This window comes from Crocodylus siamensis, chromosome 6 (assembly GCF_052110815.1).
Source record: "Crocodylus siamensis isolate JL-2025a chromosome 6, ASM5211081v1, whole genome shotgun sequence".
Classification (NCBI taxonomy): Eukaryota; Metazoa; Chordata; order Crocodylia; family Crocodylidae; genus Crocodylus; species Crocodylus siamensis.
In genome coordinates this window covers 54139001-54165279 of record NC_143400.1, presented here as the reverse complement: position 1 = coordinate 54165279, position 26279 = coordinate 54139001, and the positions used below count along the sequence as shown (strand labels likewise).

General features: G+C 46.6%; 1 protein-coding gene across 2 annotated transcripts in view; it reads right to left on the bottom strand.

The window, feature by feature from the left end:
* Nucleotides 1–2163: 2163 nt before the first annotated feature.
* PCCB (propionyl-CoA carboxylase subunit beta) overlaps nt 2164–26279 on the bottom strand; it is a 47618-nt gene continuing 23502 nt past the window's right edge. For both annotated transcript variants that reach the window (XM_090051341.1, XM_090051342.1), the window contains exons 7-15: nt 24229–24337; nt 21386–21506; nt 17335–17416; nt 12525–12648; nt 10270–10377; nt 7742–7842; nt 4883–4981; nt 4242–4335; nt 2164–2423 (exon numbers count right to left, since the gene is read on the bottom strand). In XM_090051341.1, coding sequence (XP_089907467.1) covers nt 2302–2423; nt 4242–4335; nt 4883–4981; nt 7742–7842; nt 10270–10377; nt 12525–12648; nt 17335–17416; nt 21386–21506; nt 24229–24337 — 960 coding nt within the window. In that variant the 3' untranslated portion in view covers nt 2164–2301. The remainder of the gene's footprint in view (nt 2424–4241; nt 4336–4882; nt 4982–7741; nt 7843–10269; nt 10378–12524; nt 12649–17334; nt 17417–21385; nt 21507–24228; nt 24338–26279) is intronic.

Genomic DNA, 26279 nt, shown 5'->3' with positions numbered 1-26279 from the left:
TTCCGGTTCATGTGACTACCCATTCCTGCCAGTCCAGCCCCTCTCCCCTCTGCCTCCTACCTCAGAACTTTATCCATGGCCCTCCCAATGCAACAGTCTCCCGGCCCCAACCTCCGCCCTCCTGACCTCACCACAGCCCAGAGCCACCTTGGGATGAGCGAATGTAGTTGAAGGTAAACATTGGGAGACCAGGAGCAATGTAGTAATGGTGGCAGGGACAAAGAATGGAAGGTTCAGAGGGAGAAACCCTTGCGTTTGACTGCTGTGTTTTAAGCTGACTGTGAGACACCAACTAAGGATCTGCCAGTGTGAACACAGAAACAGTGTTATCAGCCAGCCACAGGATGACAACCAAATCCTGTATGAGCCAACCCAGCAAGCAAAAAGGCTGAGAAGCAAGTGCCCAAGGATGACACAGTGGAGCGGCCCAGAGCTATTTGGGGCCTTATCTTATCAACCTTAACAAGGAGGAGCAATGAGCGGTCAGAGAGCTCTGCGTGGACAGAGGCACAGAACTGGCAAGAACACACAGACAGGAGGGCTGAGGATGGGGGGAAACCCCAGGGAAAGGATGCCAGAAACACTCCTGAAGGAGGATGGTGATGGCAGCATGGAAGAGAATGGCATGGAGGCCAAGGGCTAAGTCACCACCAGCCGAGGTGAACACAAGATGGGAGCTGGGACACCACTGGAGAGGCAGGAGGGCAAGACCAGTCACAGGGTCTTTTACTGGCAGCCTGCGGCTCACCGAGCAGGTGTATGACAGGAAAGAGGTTAGCAGCAGCAGTCAAAGCAGCTGTGGGGGAGATAGTGGCACTGACAGCAGAGGGCAAACAGGAAGCTTAGCCATGGTGAGGGACAGGGCAGGATGCGCCGGGTAAGACGGGCAAACAGGACATCATCACAGTGAGGAAAAAGGGAAGCAAAGCTGTTGAGATCACAGAAGTAGAACGCAAACAGCCTTGAGACGACAGTGCTTCTAGCAGGAAGAAGGCAGCACTAGAGAAAGAGGAAGCCAACCTGCCATGGAGCGATCCAATTCGTCCCCTTCCTATAAACGCCAGTGCAGAGGGACTGGTTTGGGCTGGAAGACTAGACAAAACATCGGGTCAACACCCTACCAAGCTGGGGGGTTGCAGATCCCTCCCAGCTGCACTACCATGAACACCAAAACTTGGAAGGAAGTGCTCGGCGCTGAAGATTGACGACGCAGCCTCCTAGAGCTGCTGGGTCTGAGACAGGTCTTGAAACAGTCAGAAAGCCAGGCTGAGCCCAGAAAAACCTTTGTGCTGGTAAACAGCCAGGTGCCATACTCCACCATCATGCCCAATAACCCAAGGCAAACTCAGATATGCACTGGCCAACAGCTACACTTCCACATTTGCTGCTGCGTCCCTCTTCTCATCTCTCTTCCTCCTCATCTCTCACTGAATAAACTTCTTTTAACTGGAGAGGGGCCTTCATACCTGTGCCATTCCCTGTCAGCCAGGAATCCAAGCAGATGTCACCACAACGGCTGCAGGAAAACGTTAGCAGTGATTGGCTCTCTTCGTATTTCAGTTTCTTGTTGCGTGTGCACAAACCAGGTACATGGAACGTGAAAGAACCATAAAGTTAAAGGAAGGCCAGACACTGCATGGGCCTACACATACATGGAGCTACTGACCTTCCCAACACCATACACCTGTCTGTCTGATGGTGGTGATTTGCCTGTTTCTTTCATAACTATCCACCCCTGTTTTTCAGGAGGGAACATCAGAGAGATCAAAATAGGTTAGTTGCAGCTCTGGACTGAGGACAGTCCCCAGTACTCCAAGACCTCTGTGCCCCCAGCACTTTACAAGGGAGCATCCTGGGAGTCTTAATGAGCAGATTCATTGATTGCCCAGTGCAGAGATGCCACACGAATCCAAAGACAACGGATCCATCCTTCCCAGATTCTTTCCTTAGAAAGCTCTCAGTGGATCAATGGTTACAGCCCTTTATGATTGTATCAAGCAGCTCCCAGAGCCACAGGAATCAAGGGAGGTCCCTCCCTGCCTCCAGCCTGGGAGCCTAGATCCCAACCCTTAGACCCCCTTTTGAAGCCAAGTCACGTGGCACGGGCTGTTGTTATGGTGGGCTGAGCTGCTGCTAAAGAAAAAACCTACTCAAACCCACTGGTGATGTAATTCCAAATACAACTGCGCACGTGCTGTGGAGTTTATTGTGGTGCAAGGCTGCAGCCAATCAGCAGAAGAGAAGCATTAGCATGGGTAAATGCTGTTCATATTTGTGCTCTGCTCCATCCACCAGCCCTGTTTAGAGTGGTATGTTAGCATGCTTCTTCCAGGGATTGGCCTGCACCTTGCTTGCCAGGACTTCCAGGTCGCGACAGATGCGGAGCCGAGTGGTGGCCGGCTGAATGAGGTCATCCACAAACCCTGTTCAGAGAGAGAGAGAAATAAATCTCTGCCAGCTGCTAACAGGCCATGCTAGAGTGAGCGCAGCAGACACCTCGCATGATGAGAGCACCGCCTCCAGCTGAGACTGAGGACTTAAGCCATAAGAACTGTCATTTACTGGGTCAGACCACAAGTCCACCTTGCCCAGTCTCTCGTATCACACAGACGCAGAAGTAGATGCTGAAAGGGAGAGTGAACAGGATGGAAGTGGAGTTTTTCTCACTGTTCCTCTCTTGCAGCCTCCAGCATTGAAGGTCCAGGAAGTTCTGGTTCAAAGGCTGTACCTCTCACTCCCATACTCAATAGCTACTGATGCCCCTTTTCTCCAAGCATGTGTCCAGTCCCTTCCTGAATCTGGCTAAACTGTCAGCTTCCACCACATCCAGTGGCAATGAGTTCCACACTTTAATGACACGCTTGAGGGAGGGAGTGAAAGAACTTAAGTTCATTTTCAACTTATGACCTACTCATTTCACGTTACAACCCCTCATTCTTGTATATTTAGAGAGATTAAATGATAAATCCCTATTGACTTTCTCGTCACAATTTAGTCTTTTGTAAACCCTCATCATGTTCCTCCCCAAGTATCTCTTTTCTAACCTGAACAGGCCTGGCCTCTTGAGCCTCTCCTCATAGGAAGCCCCTCCATCTCACTGAACATCCTTGTTGCCCTTCTCTGGAACATCTCTAATTCTCCTGTATCCTCTTTGAGGTGTGAGGACCAGAACTAGGCACAATATTCAAGGTGTGGACACGCCACGGATTTATAAAGGGGCATGATGATGCTTTCAGGGATAGTCTTAGGGAAAGCATTTGAATTGAAATAAAGCCAATTCAAGTCAAAATATGCACCAAGGATTATGAACTGAGTGAATGCTGCAATGCCAAGAAATTTTCAAGTTAGACCCAATGTAGGAATGACAACAAGCACCACTGGAAAGTTTCCAGTTCAAAAGGAACTGGCTCAGTGTAAAATGGAAAAGATCAATTTCCTCCCAGGTGATTCTGCAAATTCAGCATGGCATCTAAGGGCTGAATCTGGTTGGTTTTCTCAGGCTGCTGCAGCCACAACAAACCCTCCACAGCAAGACGTTAGCTAAGAGGTCTAGATAGCAGATGCAGTTTCAGCACATGCATTCATGGGGCTCTCCATGGCTCTGGAGAGCTCCCGCCAGGATTAAAATGTAGCACAAATGGATCTACCAGGGAGCAGGCTGGAAACGCATTGGGAACTCCTGCCTAGTGAGAATCCTGTCTGCATAATCCCTTGGCAGAGTAGAATCATGCCCCAACATTAATGTTAAAAACCACAAGCCTTGAAAAAACATGGAAATACAGAAGCCACTCCAGCCAAAAGAATTAAGCACCCCTTTGAATACCCCTGGCTCTCCCCTGCGGAAGTGAAGGGAGACAACAGGGAGGCCTTCCCCAAGCTGGGCAGTTCACCTGTAATAAAAGGCTGTGGTCCAAACACTGAGGTGTTTCTCACGTTGACAGCATTTCTAAATGGGTCTGTCAGCATCTCCTACCTGGCTCCAGCCCTCATCTCAACAGTGCCTGTCAGACTCGTGCCAGGCCAAGCTCAGGTAAGTTCTTTGTTGCCCGAAGTTGGCAAAGAAGAAACAAACCTTTAAGAAGTAACATCATCTTCTGACCATGTAACCATGTGTTTGAATGTCTCTTTTGAATAATCCCAATCCTGGTCCTATGCTGCAACAGGGCAAGCAGAACATAAAAGGATTTTTATCCAAGACCAGAAGAAAAGAACTCAGAGGAGAAAACTGCACATAAACATACCTCTTATGGCTGCAGGGAATGGGTTTGCAAACTTATCTATGTATTCTGCCTCTGCATGCGCCCCTTTTCCTCTGAAAATGATCTGCACGGCACCCTGGGAAGACATACAAGCAGCCTGAAAAGTTGGATTCAACCACTCGTCCAGTAAGAGAGGAAGCTTTCAGTTTACAGCACATTATATGGTATCTGAAAGTGCTGAGCTAGAAGTTGTTCTATTAGCTAGTAAGACCAGGATGCTCAACCCCCTGCCCACAGACCAGATCCAGCCCACAGCACCTTGTCATCCAGCCCGTGGGCCTCTCCACAGGCCCCAATCCCTGCGTGCAAGAGGACCAGGCAAAAACAGTGCAGGGGCATGAGGCCCCAGTGCCCACGCACACGGTTTGGCAGGGACAGCGTGACCTAAATGCAGATGTGCAAGGCCAGTCCTGGGGCACAGAGTCTGATCCGGCCCACAGACCAGCCCCATGCCAATCATTTGGCTCACAGGGTTAAAAGGTTGCACACCGCTCACTAAACCAGTACAGAGAAAAACTGGCTGCCCTCTTAGCTAACTTCCTCAAGCATGTTAAAGAGACAGCTGACTACTAGAAGTCGGAAGTGTGACCCCCCCACCAACACACACCTGCCACTGTGCTTACCTTTGCACCCATCACTGCAACCTCCGCAGTAGGCCACGCGTAATTAACGTCTCCTCGTAAATGCTTTGAACTCATCACATCGTAAGCACCCCCATAAGCCTGGAATGGAAACAAGTCAGTGATACGAGACAAACGCAGGGCAACAGCAAATTCCTTCTGCAACACGGCCATACAGGAGGCAGGGGGAAGTCCGTGTTTTCCCATTTTAAAAGTAATTCTGGGATTGTATTTTCAAATGCCTACATTTTGCTCCCTAAAAAAGGGTTTCATATAGTCCAAGAACAATCAGGCCATAAGAAAGTCCATTTGTTTTTATTCAAAAGCTTTGAGAATGACAAAAAAGGAGATTTTTTTGCAGGTCAGGAGGGATTCTCTGGAGACGGTCTGGCTCAGTAAAATAGAAGAAATGGAACCTGTTCAGACTCCTATTAATCCTACATCAGTTATCAGTTCTATCAAAGAATCAGCTGAAGATTGAAGGTTTTCAATACTGAAAATTAAAATCCTCCTATTTTAGCATCTTGCTATTGCTGCTGCCTGCAGCATATTCGGGGTTCTCTGCACAACAATCGGGCTTTGTTATCAGCACTTATTGCATGAAAATGATTCCCTGCTGTGCCATGAAATAGTCACTCTGCACCAAGGCTTTCTGATGTTGTTCCAAGAAGGACAAGACTGGCATTAAAGGCACTGGGTGATGGGGATGGAGGGTGATATGCATATGGGAGGGAGGTTAGGTGTTTTATCCATGTTGAATTCAGACTGCCCATGTAATGAGCTCTGACACCATGGAGTGATGCTAAATTCCATCACCTTGGCATTGAGGCATTTTGAAGTCAAGGGACCCTTCAGCCTCCTTCATCCCTGCTACAGGAGATGACACCTCAGCTTCCATAACATCTCCTGTGGTAAGTTCTCTGAGGCCAGGAAATATGGCACATGAGCAAACAGTATGCTCTTTGTGCATCACCTTCCACAAAGCAGCCTCTATCCTGACTGTGCCTTCAGGATTCTGCTGGAAGACGAAGGAAATTCAAGCAGAGTCCCGTCACCCCTCACCTGAGCAAGACTCAGCACTTCTATCAGCAAGGAGGTGAGGCAAATGGCTTAAAAACTAAGTAGCCAAAATTCCTAGGGCCATGATAAAGGAGAACCTCCTCCCCTGGGGATGCAGCATCTACCCAGGTGTTACACAATCAGGGAACAGTAGGGTTGGAAGGGACCCCTGGAAGTTAACCAGGTCAACCCCCTGCTCCAGACAGATCACCCCTGACTAAACCATCCCTGGCAAGTCTTGTCTTAAAATCTACCGGGGATGGAGATGCCACAACCTCTCTGGGTCACCTGTTCCAGTGCTGAATCGTCCTCACAGTGAGAATTTCTTCCTAAATCTCCAATCTGAGTTTCCACTGCTACAATTTAAGACCATCACTGCTAGCCCTGCAGGCACAGAGAATGGTCTATCACCATCTTCCTTACAGCCACCCTTCAGGTATTTGAAGACTGTTATCAAATCCCCCTTTAGTCTTCTCTTCTCCAGTCAATCCCAGTTCTTGTGGCGTTTCCTCAAAAGTCATGCTTCCCAGAGTTTTATTCATTTTTGCAGCTCTTCACTGGACTCTTTCCAGTTTGTCTACATTTTTCTTAAAATATGGGCCCCAAAACTAGACACCATGCTCCAGGTAAGGCCTCACCAGAATTGAATAGAGCAATCAGTTCCCTTGACTGGCAAGTGATGCTTCTATTAATGCAGACCAACAAGAACATACTGTTTGCTCATATGCCAGTGCAGCTCATAGGCAGACATGCCCACTTCAGCTTTTCCCCCCAGTCTCCACCCTTCCTTCAAAACAAACCCTCATTAAGGGGGCAGTTAGGAACTAAGCTGCTGAAAGAGTTTTTATTTTAAATAATCAAAGGTAAGTCTGATGTGAATCACCAACGTTTCCTGGAACGCTGGGGTAGTTCCAAAGCACTGAAAGAAAGGTGATTTGCCAATTTAAAAATGAAAATGACTTGGATAACTAAAATTACCACATTTCCTCACGTGCAATGTGCCCCCAAATAAAACACATGCCTGGCTTTTGCAGACTGTAGAATGCGAGACTGCTCCAGAGTCATGGCTGACTGTGTGCCAGGACATCCTCCTGAGAAGTCAGTGTCCAGGAAGTGTGACATCCCAGAAGGAACTGCCTCACCCAGACAGTCACATTCTTCTCTCAGTAAGGGGAAGCTGAATTACAGAAGTTACCCCCTTTATCCACGGTTATACTACTGTGATTTAGCTTCCACTTGCCATCGTTGCAGAACCAGACAAAGCAGGCTCCTTTCACGGAGGAATTTATGTCTAAGCACCCTGACGTTGAGAAAACAGAGCAGGACATTTTACAGTTTTAAACAGCTCGTTTCTAATATTGCCATTCTAGACTTCATATGGGAAGTTACCGCGGAGGAGTTGGCACGCGTTAAAGCCCAACCTCCTTATGCCCTGCAGCAAGTTGCTTGGATGCCCACACCCAACAGGGAGAACACAACAGTTCAACTGTCTTGACATGGCAGGCAGGTCAGACCATGTAAACACTGGATTTGCCCAGGGTGCAGCAATCACTGTCCCCAGGGAGAAGATCTGAAGTAGCAAAGAGGACAGACATCTGACCAGGAAGAGAAGGCAGCAGGAAACAGCAGGCAGAGATGCGAAGACACTTGAAAGATGAAAAAGCAAATCAGAAAGGATAAAAGGAGGTGTTGAGGATGATGGGGGAAGCAGCAGCAGCCAGGCCCTGAGAAGCAAGTCTCTTTTGAACACTTCTGACCAAAAGAGGAGGCCTCAGCTCTCTCCCAGGAATCAAGTCACCTTACCTTTCTGGTGATTATCGTGATTTTGGGCACAGTTGCTTCTGCAAAGGCGAAGAGGAGTTTTGCCCCATGACGTATGATTCCACCATACTCCTGGGCCGTACCTAAACATTACATGAATCAAAAAAAAAAAACCAAACATTTTTCAGGAAAGTTACCAAAAAGTTCCCTTCATGCAGATGGCTGTTTGCAAGGCCAGCTACCACTACTCAGAGCAGCCCCCTCAACTGTGGTGGATAGGTTGGTGATTACAGTCCAGCTTCTCCACACCTTCATGCTGAGCCATGTTGTGAGGAAAGCTCACACGGAGAGCTGGAACAAACGTATAGCCCAGGTTATGGCAGGTACACACAGTCAGGCCAGCCCATACTGCCAAATAGTTCCTGCATGGTTACAAATACAGCTTCAGAAACACTGAGAGATCCCCATGCACGTTCAGAGAAAAATCTACCCAATGTTCACCTCTCTGGAAACACTCTTCTGAGAATGCATTTTTCACCTCATACTCAAGGCAGATCCAAACTATTACTCATGGCCCCCGTGGCAGAGGTGTGAAACTACACAAGGGAACCACTGCAAACAGCAGCAGCAAGAAATCTCTCAGGCCACCTCTGACAATAAGCCTTGAGCTCCCAGGGACATTACTCTGGGCAAAGTCTGGTGAGGTCTGGTGGCCAGGACAAAGGATCAGTAAGTACTTAACTACTTCTCTCCAACATAAAGCAGTCGAAAGGGGAGCAAACCCACACGCTGCCCCCATGCTGGATCAGGCCCCCAGGTAGACTCCATGCACAGAATCCAGCTCACACACTGGCCCCTTGCCACGCATCCAGCCCACAAGCCAGACAGTTGCAACACAACCACCACCACCACCAGTCTCTTCCAGCAAGAGAAGCTCCTTCTGGTGCACCTGTTCCTGCTGGCCCACGGGTTTGCGGCCTGCATTCCCAAAGATAACGCAGGGAACAGTTCCAGAGGCAAGGTAAGCCATCTCCTATGAGACAAGCCAGGCAGATGGAACAGCTACAAGGCAGGACCAATCCTCAGCACACTCGTACCAGTTTTGCCAATGTTCACCTTGGGATAGGGCACTTCCTGGCAAAGGCTGCTTCCTTGATGAATGAAGCCAATGCCACACTCATAGGATTTTGTGAATCAAATACTAGATCATGATTGCTGCTACTGGAGCAGATTCTTTCTGCTTGGACCAATACAACAAAGTTTCCGTTTTTCAGAAGAAACAATTTCAGGGTCTTAGTAAACCCCACTATAAACAGCTTCTGACATCCAGCAACAAGAGATGTGGAAACCTTAGCTTTCCACCCCAAATGCAACAAGTAAGAAAATGGCTATAGACTTCATGTAATTTTAAGTTCTGTATATTTGTAAAGCTCAGTGCAAACTGACAGTGCATCCCCTTCTTGGGATCCTGAGCACCTACAGCAAGAATTCTGATGTGTGGATAGGGCGCTGCTTGTGAAGTTGTGCAAAGAAGTTCTTCAGGATGCGTCTGTGGAACAATGCAAATTAGATGGCCAGTGAGAGTCCATCTAGCCAACCTTATAGCCACTATGTATGTTCGAACTTGTAAGGACACTCTGACCTTAAACTTCCAAGAAGGCTTTCAACTCATGTCTGCTGCGTAAGGTGGATAAGTCACCCACACCCTTGTGAAGGAATGGCACATGAAGGCTTGAATGTTTGTAAAATGACAGCATCAGAGGATTCCTTTTTTTCCATCAAATGCAGCAGAAGACCAAGACAACTGCAGAGGAAGACAGCTTCTCCTAGGCCATAACTGTGGTGGCTGCAGCACTACCAGGCACTCTACAAAAGCAACTTTTAGCCAGTAATCATTTGACAAGGTAAGCCAATCCTTGGGTCAGAGCTCTAATGCTGAGCAGAGATGTAAGTACACAGAGCAGGTGCTCTGACCAGATCTGCAAGTAGGAATTTACAACCCAGAGGTACCCTCCCTACTACTCATCAAGACACTGGTCACCCCCAAGAGGAAAATCAACTGCCCCACTAGCATACAGCATGGTACCATGAATTTGCTCTCCGCTGTCCCTCCTTGAGAGACAATCCTTGCTGGGCTTCTTCATGGGATGGTGCAGCTCCATGCTGCCCTGGCAGCACACAAAGTACAACCGCTATAGCTGAGCCTGTGGGAGGTGCTTAGAGCCTCCAAGAAAAAAGGAAAACACGCAAGACGTGAAGTACGACCAGCTTCTGCTTCATCCACACCCTCAGCAGGATTTGTAGAGAGTTAGCAAAGAGCCAGCCAGGCCCTGGGTCTTTGCAGTGGCTCTGGTACCAGACAGGATTGGCAAAGCAACTAGGCTCAGGACTAGGTAATGCAAAGCTCAGCACAGGCTCTCAGCCCTGATGCTTACCTTGCTTCTCAAGGTAGGTTTTACTATATGCACAGCTCCCAGCTCTCACAGATCTACCGCTAGCACTACCCAAACTAGCTACATTTAAAGCTCCACTCCAGTCAGGCAGTTACATCTCAGCAAGGACCTACCTACCTGGCAGAAATCCTGGGACATCCACAAAAGTGATCAGAGGAATGTTGAAGGCATCGCAGAACCGGACAAAACGGGCTCCTTTCACAGAGGAATTTATGTCTAAGCACCCTGCATTGAGAAAACAGAGCAGGATATTTCACAGTTTTAAACAGCTCATTTCTAATATTGCCATTCTAGACTTCAAATACAGCATTCAGGGCAGTACAGAAAATAGACCATATTGAATCTCCATTGTCCTATATTGAGGGAGCAATACTGAGAACAGAACAGTTTCAGCTCTAGCTTCTGTCTTTGTTTGATGGTCTCCCCCACTTCAATTGTGAACGGGGGTGGGGAGAAAATCAAGATCACAGATAAGTACAATTTTCAAAAGCCTCTGACTGACACAGGTATTTATGACCTACTGAAAAGTATTCTTAAAAGTATTCAAGCACCTACACTGAACACCTTCAAGAGTAAATTGGATGCTTATCTTGCTGGGATCCTATAACCCCAGCTGACTTCCTGCCCTTTGGGCAGGGGGCTGGACTCCATCTCCCAAGGTCCCTTCCAGCCCTGATGTCTATGAAATCTATGAAATAAAATGTCATAATGTATCCCATTATATGACTGTTACAAGGTAGCAGTATTTCAGCCTATGAGTGACATATTTTATATGCATTCATTTCATATCATCATTTCTTTTTACTGCACTGCTACGTAGAATCCCCCCCAAGATCGACTGCTGCTTCAGGGAGGGGGAGAAAAGTTCCTGACACAGAGATCCCATATGCCACTTTAATATATATAAAAAAACCCAATGAAAAGAAAATTATAAACAGGTAAGTACAAAATGAAACACCTTACATCACTCCAACGCAGTGTAAACACATTCTGCAAATCAATGCAAAGTTGTAACATCAGCATTCTCGGTTAAAATACTGCAATACATTTCTCAAATGAAACCGTGAAACCCATTAATTATCTCATGATTCTTTAATAGTCAGCAAATTACCTTGCCAAGAATAAGTATTTGATTAAAGTAGCCGGGGGAAATGAGCCACCACCACACAGGATGGCCTAATTTGACTAAAATATAACAAGTCATGGAGACAGTTCAAGTTAACACATGAACAAACCATATGTGGGAATTCCCATGTGGCTCAGAAGAGGGGTCAATGAGGATATAGCTGCTAGTTGTCAGCACCAGCCATTTCGAAAGCTGCAAGATGGAAATAAAGAATGATCCGCATGGCTCAGAGCATGGTTTCCCAGAACACAAGAGCTTTCTCTCTCCTCTATATTTTTTCTTCTTTTTATAAATATTCTTTTTGCTGTAAAAGTGGATTTCATAATACCCATAAAAAGCCTGGGTTTTAAGTGCTGAACTTCAGTTGTTATAGGTATTCAGATACAGCAGTAATGGGATACTATGCATAAAGTATTTTATTCATCAATGTACACTAAGTTGGCTTACAATTTCACCGGCTGCTGTCTTGTTTGTATTCTGTGAGAAAAGGGTTCCAGGAAGTGCCAGATCTGTGAGCATTGGTGCATATGTTTTTACCATGTCCCTGCAGATTCACTTAAATAAAGGTCTGTACCATTGCATTTAGTCCTTGTGTACCAGTTTTGCCAGGCCTCAAATCATTCTCACCGACTTCATGAGCCCCCCCTTCTGTTTCTGCTACAGCTTTTTTAGCTAAAACAGAAGTGTCCCAAGTGATGTGGCAGCATGGATTTCTATGTTTGCTATTATTCTCTCTTGTTTACTATGCATCCCACTATTCCTTGCTTTTCTGACCACAAATGCACATCAAGAAGGGGTTCTTAATGAGCTGACCAAAAAGAGGCACAGGCGTTCTGTCCAGAGCAAGACCCAGTTACAAGCATCACAAGTCACTCCAGGCAACATCTGTTATCTTATATTAGAATTTTCCCTACCACTTTGCACCCGTTATTCTAGTTTTCCATAGTCCGGCTGAAGTTCTCCATGGATTTCTCCACTTCTGACAAACCAGCAAAATGCAGAATGCATTTCTGCTCACCTCATTGTTAGCTCATTAATATATAAGGATAACACCTACTGGTACCAGCACAGCACCTTGTGATGCTGCACTGTAAACCTGGGGAAAAAATGAAAAGGAGACCCAAAATACACCTCCTCTCCTTATGACAGACACCCTCACAGTGTGTGTAATGAGAAAACACAAACAGGAGGCAGCTTGCAAACACCCCTGAATCAGAGAGATTTGTAGCTTGCAGCCAGCTCTTACCTGATGCTACTTTGGGCTGATTGCCCACAATTCCAATGGTTCTTCCATTCATCCTGGCAAATCCAACCACTATGTTTCTGGCATAGGAGGGCATGATCTCAAAGAATTCCCTCTCATCAACAATCTGGAAGGAAAAAAGTTAACAAGAAGCCTTGTGAAGAGACATAGGTTGGTGTGGTCAGCTGCAATCGTATCTGTTACACAGTGAGGAAAAAAAATACATTGCTTCTGTAACAGGAGATTTTGCAAATAAATCGTTTCTTCTTCTTTCCAGTCTGTTTGTCAGTGTGTATGTGATACTATATTTCCTTCCAGATATATCTCATCAGGAGCACTGCCTGAGCCAGCCACAAAACCAAAGCTGTTCCCAGTATAAGAATAGTGCATGTTAAAAAAAAAAGTTGACTTCCAGATTCCTCCCCGTCCTCCAAAGTACTGAGTTTTCCAGTACATGTTTAGCACACTGCAGTTCTTTTAAAAAACACCTCAGATTACTAACAAGGTCCTTCATGGTGGTTCACTTGACCAGATGATCTGTCAACCCCACTGAAGTCACTGGGGTTACACAAGACATAAACAGAGTAGAGTCGGGCTTAACTGTATCTGCGTGTAGGGGGTGTTAGTTGTAGCTGTGTTGGTCTAAGGCCATAGCAGACAAGGTTTTTTTGGGGTAAATGTGATACCTTTTATTAGACCAACTAAATAGTTGGGAAAATCATTCTTTGCAAGCTTTTGGGCACAAACATCTTTCTGCATATAGGGAACATGCAATCAGTAGTCTGTGTCCCACTTGACTACATTCCTTAAGGCAGCCCTTACCTCTACCACTGTTTTTTCTATGCAAGCTGTAAAGCCGCATCCACAGCCATGTAAAGCAGTACCCAAAGTTTGTTTCATAAAGACACGTAATAATAGATAAAGCAGTATGGACAAATGCATGGATGCCTAACACTTTCCATTGTAACACCTTGTTTTCAGCTGCCTAAAACAACACTATAGTACAGTCATTCAGGCTGAAATTTTCTATCTGTGGTCACTGCCTAAGAATTTGGCCTGAGTGTAAAACCTGTTCTCAGAAATGGCTCAACAAGAAATGGGAAAGACAGCAAAAACGTCTCAAGAGCATTTTGAACAGCTCTCGTGCCTCAGAGCAGGATTTGGAAAAGCACAAGCACTACTGAAAACCAATGGGACTGCTTTCAACTCTTGCCACGCGCCTGCCACCCTGCTCTGGGCCCTACCGGCACTGGCCCCAGGACACCAGTGCAGGCCCTCTGCTCCCACTGGTTCCCCGCCCGCTCACCCAGTGACCCCAACCCCACGGTACAGGCAGGGAGCAGCGCACAGCTCCAACCCTTGCTTACCAGCAGTGAAGAAGCTGGTGCTGAGTGTGGGAAAAAGTGGGCCCTCACCTGCCCATGGCCAGCGCCCTGCAGGTCCTTGCAGCCTGTACGGGGCTGTCTGGAGCAGGCTGCAGGTGGCTGCAGCCTGGGGCGCCGGCCATGGGGCAGGCAAGGGCCCATGTTTCCCCACTCTTGGCACCAGCTTGCAACCCACCCTATAGCCAGCCTGGCAGTGGGGCCGGGTTACAAGCTGGTGCTGAGCGCGGGGGGGCAGAAAGCAGCCCCTCCCTACCCCATGCCCAGCACCCCACACTGCAGCCACTCACAGCCTGTCTGGGGCTGCCTGTGCCTGCTCCAGACAGCCCCACATGGGCTGCGAGCGCCTGCAGCATGGGGCAGGCGAGGGGCTGCTTTTCTCTGCACGAAAGGAGCCCAGGGAAAAGCTGAGTGCGGGGGGAGAAGTGGCCTGCCCCATGCCTGGTGCCCCACACTGCAGGCGCTCGCTGTCCAGAGTGGGCACAAGCAGCCCCACTCCTCCCCCTGCCCCCCACGCTCCTTCCTTGCCTGCGGTCTCCCCCCACCCTCTTCTGAGCTTTCTATGCTGGGACAGCCCAGAAACCCCAGCTGGGGGCAGGGCCGGACGGCCCCACTGTTGTTGGAGCCCACCGGGCTTCCCCTGGGTCCTACTGCCATTTTTGACAGGAGCCAAATGCAGAGAAATATTAACTTTCTACTTTTTTTAGGGGCCCCGCAGGCCACACAGAATGGCCTCGCCGGCCAGATCTGGCCCACAGCCCATATTCTGCCCACCCCTGCAGCAGGATATGGCAGGGGGAGAACCCCAGCATCAGAAGTGTGTCCAGCCCTGTTTTAACCCGTTGGAAATTAATCCAGACATGACCAAGTTATCAGCTGTGGAATAATTGCTATTTACACAAGGGCAGCAGAATGTGAAACAGCTTGTTTCTTAATATTTAGACCATCTATCCCCACTTCACATGCTCCCAAACCCTACTCAGCCTCCTGGATTATTCTAAAAGCTGCCTCAGACAACTGAAACTCCATATAAAAGACCGTAAACATTTAGCTGCTACTGCTTTTCCAGCATCAAAATACTATTTGACTTGGGGCTTAGATTTGCAGTGAGCTAGGAACCAGCAGGCTATGAGTTGTACGGTCTCCTCTCTTTCACAGACCAATACTGACAGCTCCGTGCACACAATAGTACTTTATCAGGCCAGCAAGTATCAGCCTCACCACCTATTTTGCAGGAACTCCAAAAGTCTGATAGGGTTACTTATGTCACAGCAGTGAATTAACATGGTCGAGCTAATGAGTATTCCCTTTGTTGCACTGCCTCAGAATATCTGCAAATCTATATACCAGGGAATGCTGCCAATTAAAACAGACCTATTCCTTCATAAGTAATTCACTGCTTCAAAACTGTCACGGGCTACTCAAAAAGAGGATAATGGCATTCTACTGCTGACAGTGAATACATAACACAAGTGGTAAAAACTCTGCACTATTATCTCAAAAGTGTTGAGTTCAAACCTTATCATTACCTTCAGGGAACTGCTTGCATTCCCATATGTCTCAAGGCACCAAGGTGTGCCTACACCTTTAAGGGCAGAAGCAGCCTAGCAAAGAAGCCCTGCAGGCTAGGCAGAGCTCCACAGCTGCAGGTTGCCTGAGTAACAGGCTAATTAGGTAATTAGCTAGCACTTGCAGGGTGTCAGCTGACTAGAAGGTGGCGGAGCCCTGGGTACATATAAAAACCAGGCAGGGGCTGGCAGGGTTCAGGCTCTGCAAACTGCCAGGAGAAGGAGCTCCTACATGAGAGAGCTGCCTGCTACATCTGGCTGCCTGCTTTGCTACTTCTAAGTGCAGTAAGTTTCCAAGAGCCCATAAGGTAGCCAGGGTTAGGAGGTGCACTATACAAAGGGGAGAAGTTTGCCTTCTTGAAGAGGCAGAGCATGGTCTCTTTTGATTATGGTTATGTTGTTATGTTTGTACTGGTAGTTTTGGGATGAGGCTATAAGGGGAGAAGGAGGCCCCATTAGTGGCCAGAGGGGGGGCACTTGATTGTGTAGAGCCCCAGCACCTGAGGGGTGCAAGCTTGGGAGGGGGAGGAAAGCCCAGCGCTAGAGGGCTGCAGACAATGGCCAGTGGTTTGGTGACAACAGGAGACTGAGAACTGGTGCCTCAAAGTGGGGCCCAACACAGTGGGTCTAGGCTAAGAGGCCCATCTGTATTAAAGGGGTGGAGGCAGAGTAGGCCAAGGCTGCAACAGAGAGTACAATAACTGTAACACACACGAGGTATGCAGCGTGGCAAAGGGCAGGTTGGAGCCATGCAATTGGCCTGTAAGGCCTGAGGTGCCCCATGTAGCACAGTACTAAAGAGAGGCCCAGCAAAGGGCTCAAAGACCAGTTAGCTTGAGTAGGGTTCAGCAGACCAAGACCAAGCAGAGACCCATAGGCAGCCTCCCAGTTTATTTTACCAACAAGACATGGCAGGTGAGACAAGGGCGTCCTTGGTGCAGAGCTTGCATGGTCATGGAGCTCCCCGGGGCATCACAGCCACCCCAGAGATCCCACTCTGTGACACCATACAATATAATTGGGTTTTCTTCATTTTTTTTCTAAGAACCTCCAAAAACAGGTTAAGAGGACCTTAAAGTTGCAAAAACAAAGACCCTGGAAAAGGAAATGTAGGTATTCGTGTTGCCTACATCATTTTAATGCAGGCCCTGGTCCCCGTGCCTTCTGCTTAAATATGTGCTATCTTTATCACAGGACATTTCATTTGCCTTGTCCCATCCAATCTTAATTTTGGAATGTCAAAGTTCTGAGTGCTTGACTTGGCAAGCTGAATACTATTACTTTTAATAAATAGTAATCTATGTATAGAATATAATATAAACATATATATACAGTGATATTCACCAAAAGTAATTAGATGGCAAAAATCCAAGGGTTTCTGTGAATGGATCTGAATTCCAAAGTAAAGGTTTTCTCTGTTTATGAGAAAACATTCCAACATCAACATACAGCATTATTTAAAAGAGTATGGTAATAACAAGGGAATGAAAATCTACAGTATTTTAGTTTTCTTGTAACACTTTAAAAAAGAAGTAAGAATAATACTGTCTTTCCACAGTCACATGCTGGACACGTAAGTGAAAAATGACACCTCAAAGATAAATCATAAAACCCTTTTCAAACACCAGCTCCCTTATTTTTGCTGTTTCTAGTGCCTCTGGCCTTAGGTTCACCAAATGCAAGGGAAAGAATTATCCAAACAGCTGTTCTGACAACAGAGTGCATTGAAAGTCCATCTCCTGTGGCTTTCTGTTTTTTCACTTCCACCACTCAGAGCCATTTAATATTAATTTGTCACACTGATAACTCTTTAAAAAAAAAAAAAGAAAAGAAAAAAAGCCAGCACTTAAAGAGAGGGCTTACCGCATGTATGATGTCCAGCATGTCATACGCTTTTGTAGATTCCATTGGGACAATAGTATCCAACTCAGGAACCAAGCGGTTACTTCAGACAAATCCAGCGCAAAGGAAAAACAACATGAGCATTCACAAAATCAAAATCAGTGCCACAAAGAAAATCTGTACCTATAATTTATCCCATCTGGGCCTGCATGGAGAACCACCACCCAGCTGTCAGCATCTTCCTGCCCCAATTGCTCATGCATCAGGACACAGAATAACAGAGAAGAGAAAATGTGAGGCAGGAAGAGAAAAATGCAGCAGCACACATGGTGCTTCTGCCCCCTGTAGGTTGCACGGCAAGTTGGCTGGTACCCAGAGGGACTACAGAGGTGGAGGAGCAGAGAACAGTCTGGCTGGCAAAGCAGTGAGGGGACAAGGAGCAACAGGACAGCTTTGTTATGTCAGATCTTTTCATTGTTATCTCCCCAGCTAGATGAAGAGCCACCACCTGCCCCATGTCCTTTCCCCCAGCTCTGGTGTTGCTGGGGCCAGGGTCTCTGCTACTGGCTCCATGTCCCAGGCAAAGACAGAGCAAAAGGAGCTGTACACAAAGTAAGCGGCACCAAGTGGCAAGGAGGATGGGCAGCAGAGGGGTCACATAGGAGGGGATGCTGCCACTGGTGGAGGGGGCAGAAGACAGGCACCAGAGAGGGACAAATGATGGAGGGGTGGAGGGCATGCACTTGGGGGGGGGGGGGGGGGGGGGTCAGGTTGCATGCCATCCTGCCACTGCTTTCCCCCCTGCAATGGCAGGGGGATGAATTTAAGACTACCCTCCAATAATTAGATTCTAGACCTGGAAAATTATAACCAACATATAATTTTCCATGTATAAAATCTAATAACGGGGGTGTCGGGGGGGCAAGGGGTCACAAATTCTGTCATCCTGGATTCAAGTAAATCTCGTGTTCTTGGACTGCCTAGAATCATTCACGCTGCAAAACTGAGACCAGAAATACTAATTTTGTTATGCCTCTTATCCCACAGCTCTAGGTAACCTATTTAAATACATAAGTGAACTGGTTATACAGACATGTCACTGTCTCCTTTGCTTTACCCCTTGGCCACACATCATTTTGTAAAAAGGTAAGAAATTTATTAATTGATTAACAGAATAATTAACTTATTAACGGAATAAAATTGACAGGAACACCACACACACAGTTCAATGTCTCTAAGTGACGTCATATTTTATCCAAGTGTTTGTATATTATTAGCTAAATAAATACTTAATTGAAGGAAAGCAACTGACTGGCTAAATATCATACTAAACCCATAGGTAAGATGTACATTTAACAACCTCACAGACATCAATTGTCTAGAAACTGTTTAGATACAAAATGGGCAACAAATTCCATGGGAATTCAGATTTCAAGTAACCCAGAAGAGCTGTGAAAATGGAAATGTCAAACCAGACCTCCATCAAGTTAAGCAGGATACAGAGTGCCGGGAAATTTTATCCTGCCTTTTGTCAAGGAAAACAGTCCCCAGCAAAATGAACTTTTCCCCCAGGAGACTGATCTTGCTTCAAAATCTTCTTCAGATCATCCTAGATAAAACTCCAGCAGGTACACAGACATAGAACATGCAGTTAGAATTAACTTGGGAGTACAAGCAAGCTGAGAGTAGATGCAGCTACTATATACAGATACAGTACTAAGGCAGGATAGACCTGCTCTTTTAAGTATTATATAGCACTGTCATGTCAACAAGCTATAGCAAATTGAGGCACCCTAACCCAGATAAATACGTTTTAAATGAACCAGAAAATTACCCTGAACCAAAACTTACACCACAAGGCAAATCAGTACAGACTTTAGGTAGAACCATATTTATTTGCTATGGACTTTACCAACTAGCCAGACTAACAATCAACACTGAAGTTGAACACTGAAGAGACTCAGGATAGTCACAGTTAGCCAAGTGTTTAATAAAAAGTTTACAAATGTTTAAACAAATCATCCCTCTTTCCCATCGGACAAGGCCTTTCAACTTAGGGGTACAGCCATGACTCAAGGGAGTGTTGTCACTTGACCTGAGAGAAAACAAGATTGAGTCCTGCATTTCTGAACATACAGAAACAGGACACTAGTCCCAGTACAAACAATGGCTTCTAGAATAACAGAAAAGAGAAAAAAAATCTTTCCATTTACACCAATGTATACGACAACTTTCAAGACAGGGTGTGGCAGTACACTGTGCCTGCCGCTTTAAGAACATCAGGCAGGCTGTGGAGCAGGCCCAGTTAGGTAGCCACCTGACTGTAGGGGGTTGCCTGATTGGAGGAGGACTGGGCAGGGAGAGTATAAGCCCTGACCCTGGGAACAGAGCTGGCAGTTACATCTGGGGAGCTGGAGGAACAACATCTCCCAGCCAAAAAGTTGCAGCTCCTGGAACACCTGGAGGTTAGGATAGGAACTATGGGGATGGAGGAGGTTCCTTCTGGTCCTGGGTAAGACCTGAAACTGCACCCTGCTGGGGTTGGATGGGGTGGCGGGACTGCCTGTGGTGGGGCAACCCCCCAGAAAATGCCACACCTGTGCCTTGCTATTGAAAGGCAAGGATGGGGTGCCGTAACGCCTCAGCCCCCACTGCCTTGTGGGTACCCCATAGAGTCGAAAGGCTTGGGACCAAGGTCCACTGAGTGGGACCTGAGGCCCAAGGGGCAAAAGGCTCAGAGTGTGAGTGTGCACCCCAGTGAAGGGGTGGAGTGAGTGCGCACCCCAGTGAAGGAGGCCAGGGGAGTGGTCCAGTGAGGGGTCAAGGTCCATCAAGAGGGACCCGAGGCCTGCATGGGCCAGAGGTCAAATACAGCCCAGTAAGGGGCTGGCAGCATAATAAGGAGAACTGGATTCCATCTGTGAGGCATGGGACACAGCATAAGACAGTTCGGAGCCATGTGATTGGCCCAGTACAGCAGGCCTTAAATAAGCAGCCTCCCACATTCTTACATCAAATAATTTGACATCAAAGGTGTGGCAGGCGAGAGCAGGGTAGACTGCCCTAAGTGGGGGGGGGATGGGGACATCAATCTCTTTGGGTGCCAAGGGACCTCCCCCCCACCATTACACAGGGAAATACCACAGCTGGTATACAACTAGAAAAGGATATAGACAGGCTACCGCAAAGGAAAATAGCCTTTAATTTGGGAAGAATGGACCAAATTTCCTGATTCCCAGCACAATAAGAAAGTTTATTTTAAGATGCTGGTGCAAATGCCTACTGAAGCAGCATTGAAGGATCAGAAAAAAGGAGACGGGGAAAAAATTATGGGAACAGGGTGATACAAGGGAATTATATGTACATATGATAGACATATGTTCACAAATTCAAAAGGACAGAGGGCATTTCATAACTTACTGTAAGTTCTTATATAGGAGACAGATCTTATATAGCAAGCCCTTGGTAATCTTCTGGGGCTTGCTAGAAGAAATGGTCCCAACTCAAGGATATAACAGATGAGAGAGTAAATCTTTAACAACTGCAAAACAACTGACAGCTTCTCAAGGGAAAAAAAAACTGCCCACCATAAGAGACCTGTTTAAAAACTATGGGATGCTTTTGCTATGGAAAAAAATAATGTAACCAATTTAACTACAGTAAAGGCCAGACATTTGGGTATTTGGGTACTGTTTGTTCAATGTTCATGCAGAACACAATGACCATAAAGATTTATGCCAAGAAATTTATCAAGCACTGCAACCAAACACTGAAGTTATAACAGCTCTTCACCTGGTTGTGGTCCCATCCCTGGCATCAATTTGTATTACCACAGACTGGTGCCCTTAGGCAATAGTAATATGTACGTGACAAGAAAGGACTTATACACATAAGCATGTTGGAAGAGAAGGAGTGGGCTAGACCTATGATTCTATAAAGTCATCAGGAAAGAATGTAAAAGCCAGTAGCTGCAGGATAGTTCTTCCTTTACATTCCCTCTACCAGAACACCAATGACATTATACTGATAACAACCACCAGTGTCTACCCGAACAAGCCACTCCTGTAATTACCTGGCATCATGACATTCACGAACAGGGGCTGGATCACGGTTACTGAGAGGCAAGTAATTAAAGAAGTCCCGGAGATTGAGCAAAGCATCGATGTCATTCTCAAAGGCCTTGTGTGCTACCCCTGCAGGGAAATAGCAAAACAACATAGTTATTTGAAAGTGCCCCACCTGGCTTCATCAAGTACGTGTTGATCCCCACCTGTTAGGTATAAGGAGCTTTTCCCTTACATCACCCAAAGTGGCACCTGCAAAGCACAGATTACCTTCACCATGGTGTTCACTACCACATGTAGATATCAACAGAGCCTTACGGGGATACTTAATAACCTGCCATCTTGCTGCTTAACTCCACACATAAGTGTGGCAGGGCACCTTTGATGCCTGCCACTTTAAGGGCTTGAGCAGGCAGCACAGCAACCTGCAGGTGACTGCAGTGCCAATTAGGCAGAGTCCCATGGCCATCAGGAGGCTGCCTGGTTGGAGGAAGCTCTGGCTGCTGGAGAATAAGAACAGGCCCTGAGCAGTAGAGCCAGCAGTTGCTGCAAGGAGATGAAGGAACAGCATCTCTCGGTGGGAGTACTGCTACTTCCGGAACACCTGGAGGTCAAAGGTAGGAACTATGGGGATGGAGGCAGCTCCTAGTCCTAGGGTATGACCTAAAACTACACCCTGCTGGGGAGGATGGAGTGGTGGGGCTGCTTGTAGCAGGGCAGACTCCAGAAAATGCCACACCTATGCCTCCCCAGTGAAAGGCGAGTATGGGGTGCTGGAAAGCCTCAGCCCCTGCTGCCTTGTGAGGTACCTTGTGGAGGGGAAGGGTAGGGGAGCACACCCCAACAGAAAACCACAGGGCCCAGGCCTAATGAGTGGGGCCTGAGGCAGGGTCCAGGCATGTCAACAGACCCCCGAGGCCTGAGTGGGCCATAGGCTGAGTTGGGGGCCCAGGTACATCAATAGACTCCTGATGCCTGAGGGGCATAAGGCCCAGAAGCCACAGTGAGGGGGTGAAGTAGGAGCTGGCAGCCATGTAGAGTAGGGTCTTAGGGGGCCTGAAGGTGTGCATATGGGCTGACCTGGAGTTAAGGCCCCAGTGTAGGAGGCCCGGGCACATCTAAGGACATTTGAGGCCAAGTTGGGACACAGGCTGAGTGTGGCCCAGTTAAGGTGCCGGGGGAGTAATAGTGGAATTGGATGCCATCTGCAAAGCATGGGATGTGGCAAAGGGGAGGTTGGAGCCATGTATTTCGCCCTTGGCATCAGGGCATTAAATGGGCGGCTTCCCACACTTTTCCAACAGTTTATTTGAGTACATCAAAGCATGGCAGACAAATCAAGGGGGACTGCCCTAGACAGGTGGGTGGGCTGACATTGTGACCAGCCTTGAGACTGCCCCCTGTCACAATCAGAATTTGACACAGCCATTGGGAATAAGCTGGACTCTCCGCCAGCTCACTGTAACAGAGGCCTAGTGTTGGTCATAGACTGTATGGAAGATGGTAATATTTCCTCTGCTTTGCAGCTAATGATTCTCCTCACTTTATTTATTCTCTTAAATTTGCTACCCAAGTTTTTGCATAAAGCCAAGAGCTGTCTTGCAAGGGAATCGATGTTTTTTGACCCAAGCTGGGTGTCACCTTGCTACTGCAATTGTTTGCTACAGTTCTGCCCAAGTAAAGCAGATGCAAAATATGTGCCACCACCTATAATTGATAAATGCCAGGCATTTCCTTTACTCTAGATGGCAAAGTCTCTGTGGAAGTTTCCTGGGGATCCCCACGTCCTTTACGACTAGGGAAATTTCATACTAAGGATAGTGAACTTATAACATTTCCTGGATGGTTTCCGTAAGCATTTTGGTTTGGCCTGAACCACTAGCAGCAGGATTCAAGGTTCCAACCAGGAACCTGATGGGAATGGGAATTAAATACCCCCCCACACACATCTGAACCTGAAGAGATCAAGCTACTGCATAAGAAGATAAAGTATGGCAAGGGGTCATGCCCATGAAGATGCACTCCTATAGTATCTTCCTTCAAAGGTGCATTAGCCCCTAGCAGCTCAGCAGTAAGAGAAGATAGCAGTGGGCTACTCTGCACAGTGCAAACTGCACCTGTCTCTACTTTGTCAGTTCCTCTGACCTCCACACCATCTAGTGTTTGGGATCTTGCACTGGAGATGGGGCAGCCTGCATATTTCTGTGGCAGTCACTTTCTATAAGACTGAGGGTCTTTGAGGACAAAACACTTGCAGATCACCACCCTCACATGCATAACAGGAAGTGGATATGTGCCTTTCCACCATCTTGCCTGGAGCAGAGCTGCAAGGCCATAGTGAATATGGCTCATTAAACATCCCACCAGGAATCCTGCAATGCTCAGTAAGATTTTCCAGGGAAACAGACTCGCAATGATTTTCTCTGGGTTGGTAGTAAGGAAAGAGAGGCATCAGATTCAAGTGAAAAATCCAATGCTAGAAAGAGATAACAACCTCACCTATAGGTTTGCTACGGTGACTTGGTAAAAACATTCTATAGCATTGTGTTAAAATTGTTTAAAAGGCTTTAAAAAATACATACTAATTCTCCCTCAACTGTGGAGGAAATCTCCACAACATACCCTCTAGTTGTTCCTCGGTGGATAGGCTACAGAGCATAAAAATAATTATTTGTTATCCAGAATGCAAAACTCAATACACAAAACCTATAACCTTCAACAAGGAATTTCTCATAGAAGCCCCTGGCCCACCATGAGGGGGAAAAAAGTTTTAATACCACTCACTGGAGCTGCTACTTTATTCAGTCTGGAGGAATGGATTATACTTTAAGTGAAAAAACAAAGCTCCCACCTGACACAGCAGTGTGTGTCTTTGAACCCCCAAGCTGCTCCTGGGTGACATCTTCATTCGTAACTGACTTGACTACATCAGGGCCTGTAATGAACAGGTAGGACGTGTCCTGAAATGAGAAGTGACTGAATGTGAGTTTAAAGCTGCAACAACAGTTAAAAATCCTGAGCAAATCTGGGGAGGATACTGTGGATTCTTCACGGGGGCGGGAAAAAAAGAGATCAAACCCAAGCTTTAAGTGAAAAGTAAATCTAGCCTGAGCAGTGAGGTACTCCTGGGCCTCTCAAGTTCTGGCATTTTGGTTAATGGACTACTGTAGTAATAGTATAATTATTTCTGCTACCAACCAAAGCTAAATAAGGTCTTGTCAGCATCAGGCTTGAAGAATCGATAAAACAAGGTTGGCTTAAAACACCTACTTTTATTACCTAAACCACAAAGCAGCTTTGGCTGGATAGAACTGCCTCATTTGGGGTGGGGGGAGAAGGTGTTATAGTTTGTTTCTATGTATCTCTTCCATAGGCAAACTGCTGCTGACAAATATATGAAATAAGATGGAAGGATTTGGGTTTTTTTCCCTAATCTCTTTCAATTACTTGTGATGTTACATGCTATCAATTCTCATTACACAATTCCCTCCAAAACCTACTGCAGGGCCATGATTCTGCTTCTGGAAACACTTGGGAAATCTTGGGAGAGTCTTTCCCCCTGTCCTCCTCTTCTAACCTAGCCCATCTCCAGCAGACCCCATCAATCAGACGCTTCTTCCCTGGCCTTGCTTTCAACAATAAGCTAAGTTAAACTAAACGGATCCCTTATTAACAGTAGTAGCCATCAGTCTGCCTCACAAAACAACAGAATTATGCCGAGGGAGACATTAGCTCGCTGAACCCATATCAAACCGTCCCTAAAAGAAGAAAAGGGATACAAGATCTTCAGAATCAAACTGGAAAACCAGGACCAGGGCCAAAAGCCAGCTCATCCTCTGCTTTCAGTGCCTTTTGGTCCCAAGAGGTTTGTTCCTGACGCTTTATACCTCTTTTACCGAATAATGTAGATAAAGATTCTTAAAGTTACTACTTCTGACAAGCTGTCCTGACTTATTTCCTTTGTGTTGCTGACTGCAAAAGGTCTTGGCAACTGTCAGTCCTTCAAGATCATGGTGTATGTGTGAGAGGTCACCCAGACCTTTTAATGCATATGCACAGGCAGCAGTTCTGGAGGAACAGAGGCTGCCCAGCCCTTCCAACTCTGCCTTTAGCCCACTGAGATGGAAGCCAAAGGCCAGGCTGAGCCCGTCCATTTGGTGCCTCCATGGCTATAGCTGTATAAGTGTCCAGGAAGCAAACCCAGGTCTCCTGTGTGGCAGACAAGGCATGTACCACTGAACTACAGGGGATGACTGCTAAAGGAAAAAACTGTTATTTAATCTGTTTACAAGTGATGATACTGATATCATGCCAGCATGTGGGGAGGGAAATCTTTTCAGAATTCAGCACCCCAACCATTTATGGGTATGGAGAACTTTAAACCCAAGGAGTCCTTCATCTTGACACAGAGATGAGAAGACTGACATTTAGTAGATATCCAGCCTAAGAAACAAACAAAAATTGCCATTCTGGGAAAATTATTCAAAATAGTGCTAGTTAAAAACACTTCCAACCCTCTTTTCCTATTAGAGTTAATATATTTGACATTTTTGAAGGTGGATGGATACCTCATGTCCTGATGATGTACACTGGTGTTTTGTTCTATTTTTAATTCTTCAGAAGGAAGGATCATTTCTGAGGTTCAAAGAGACATGTTCATTAATAAAGTTATCTGAACGTGGTCAGCACTAAGCGAGGTGTTTTCCTGTCATGGAAAGACTCTTGCCATTAAAAAGATATCCAACTTGACTTTGCAGTGCACCCTGGTGCTTGCTTTTAGTGACTGGGAAACTGGAAGCTGCTATTATATAGATATCTCAGATAAGAATGGCATCTGTATTAGCTGAGTGCGGGTGAATAGTGAAGGGAACTGTTACTGAATGAAAGCAGGCTCCAGCAACA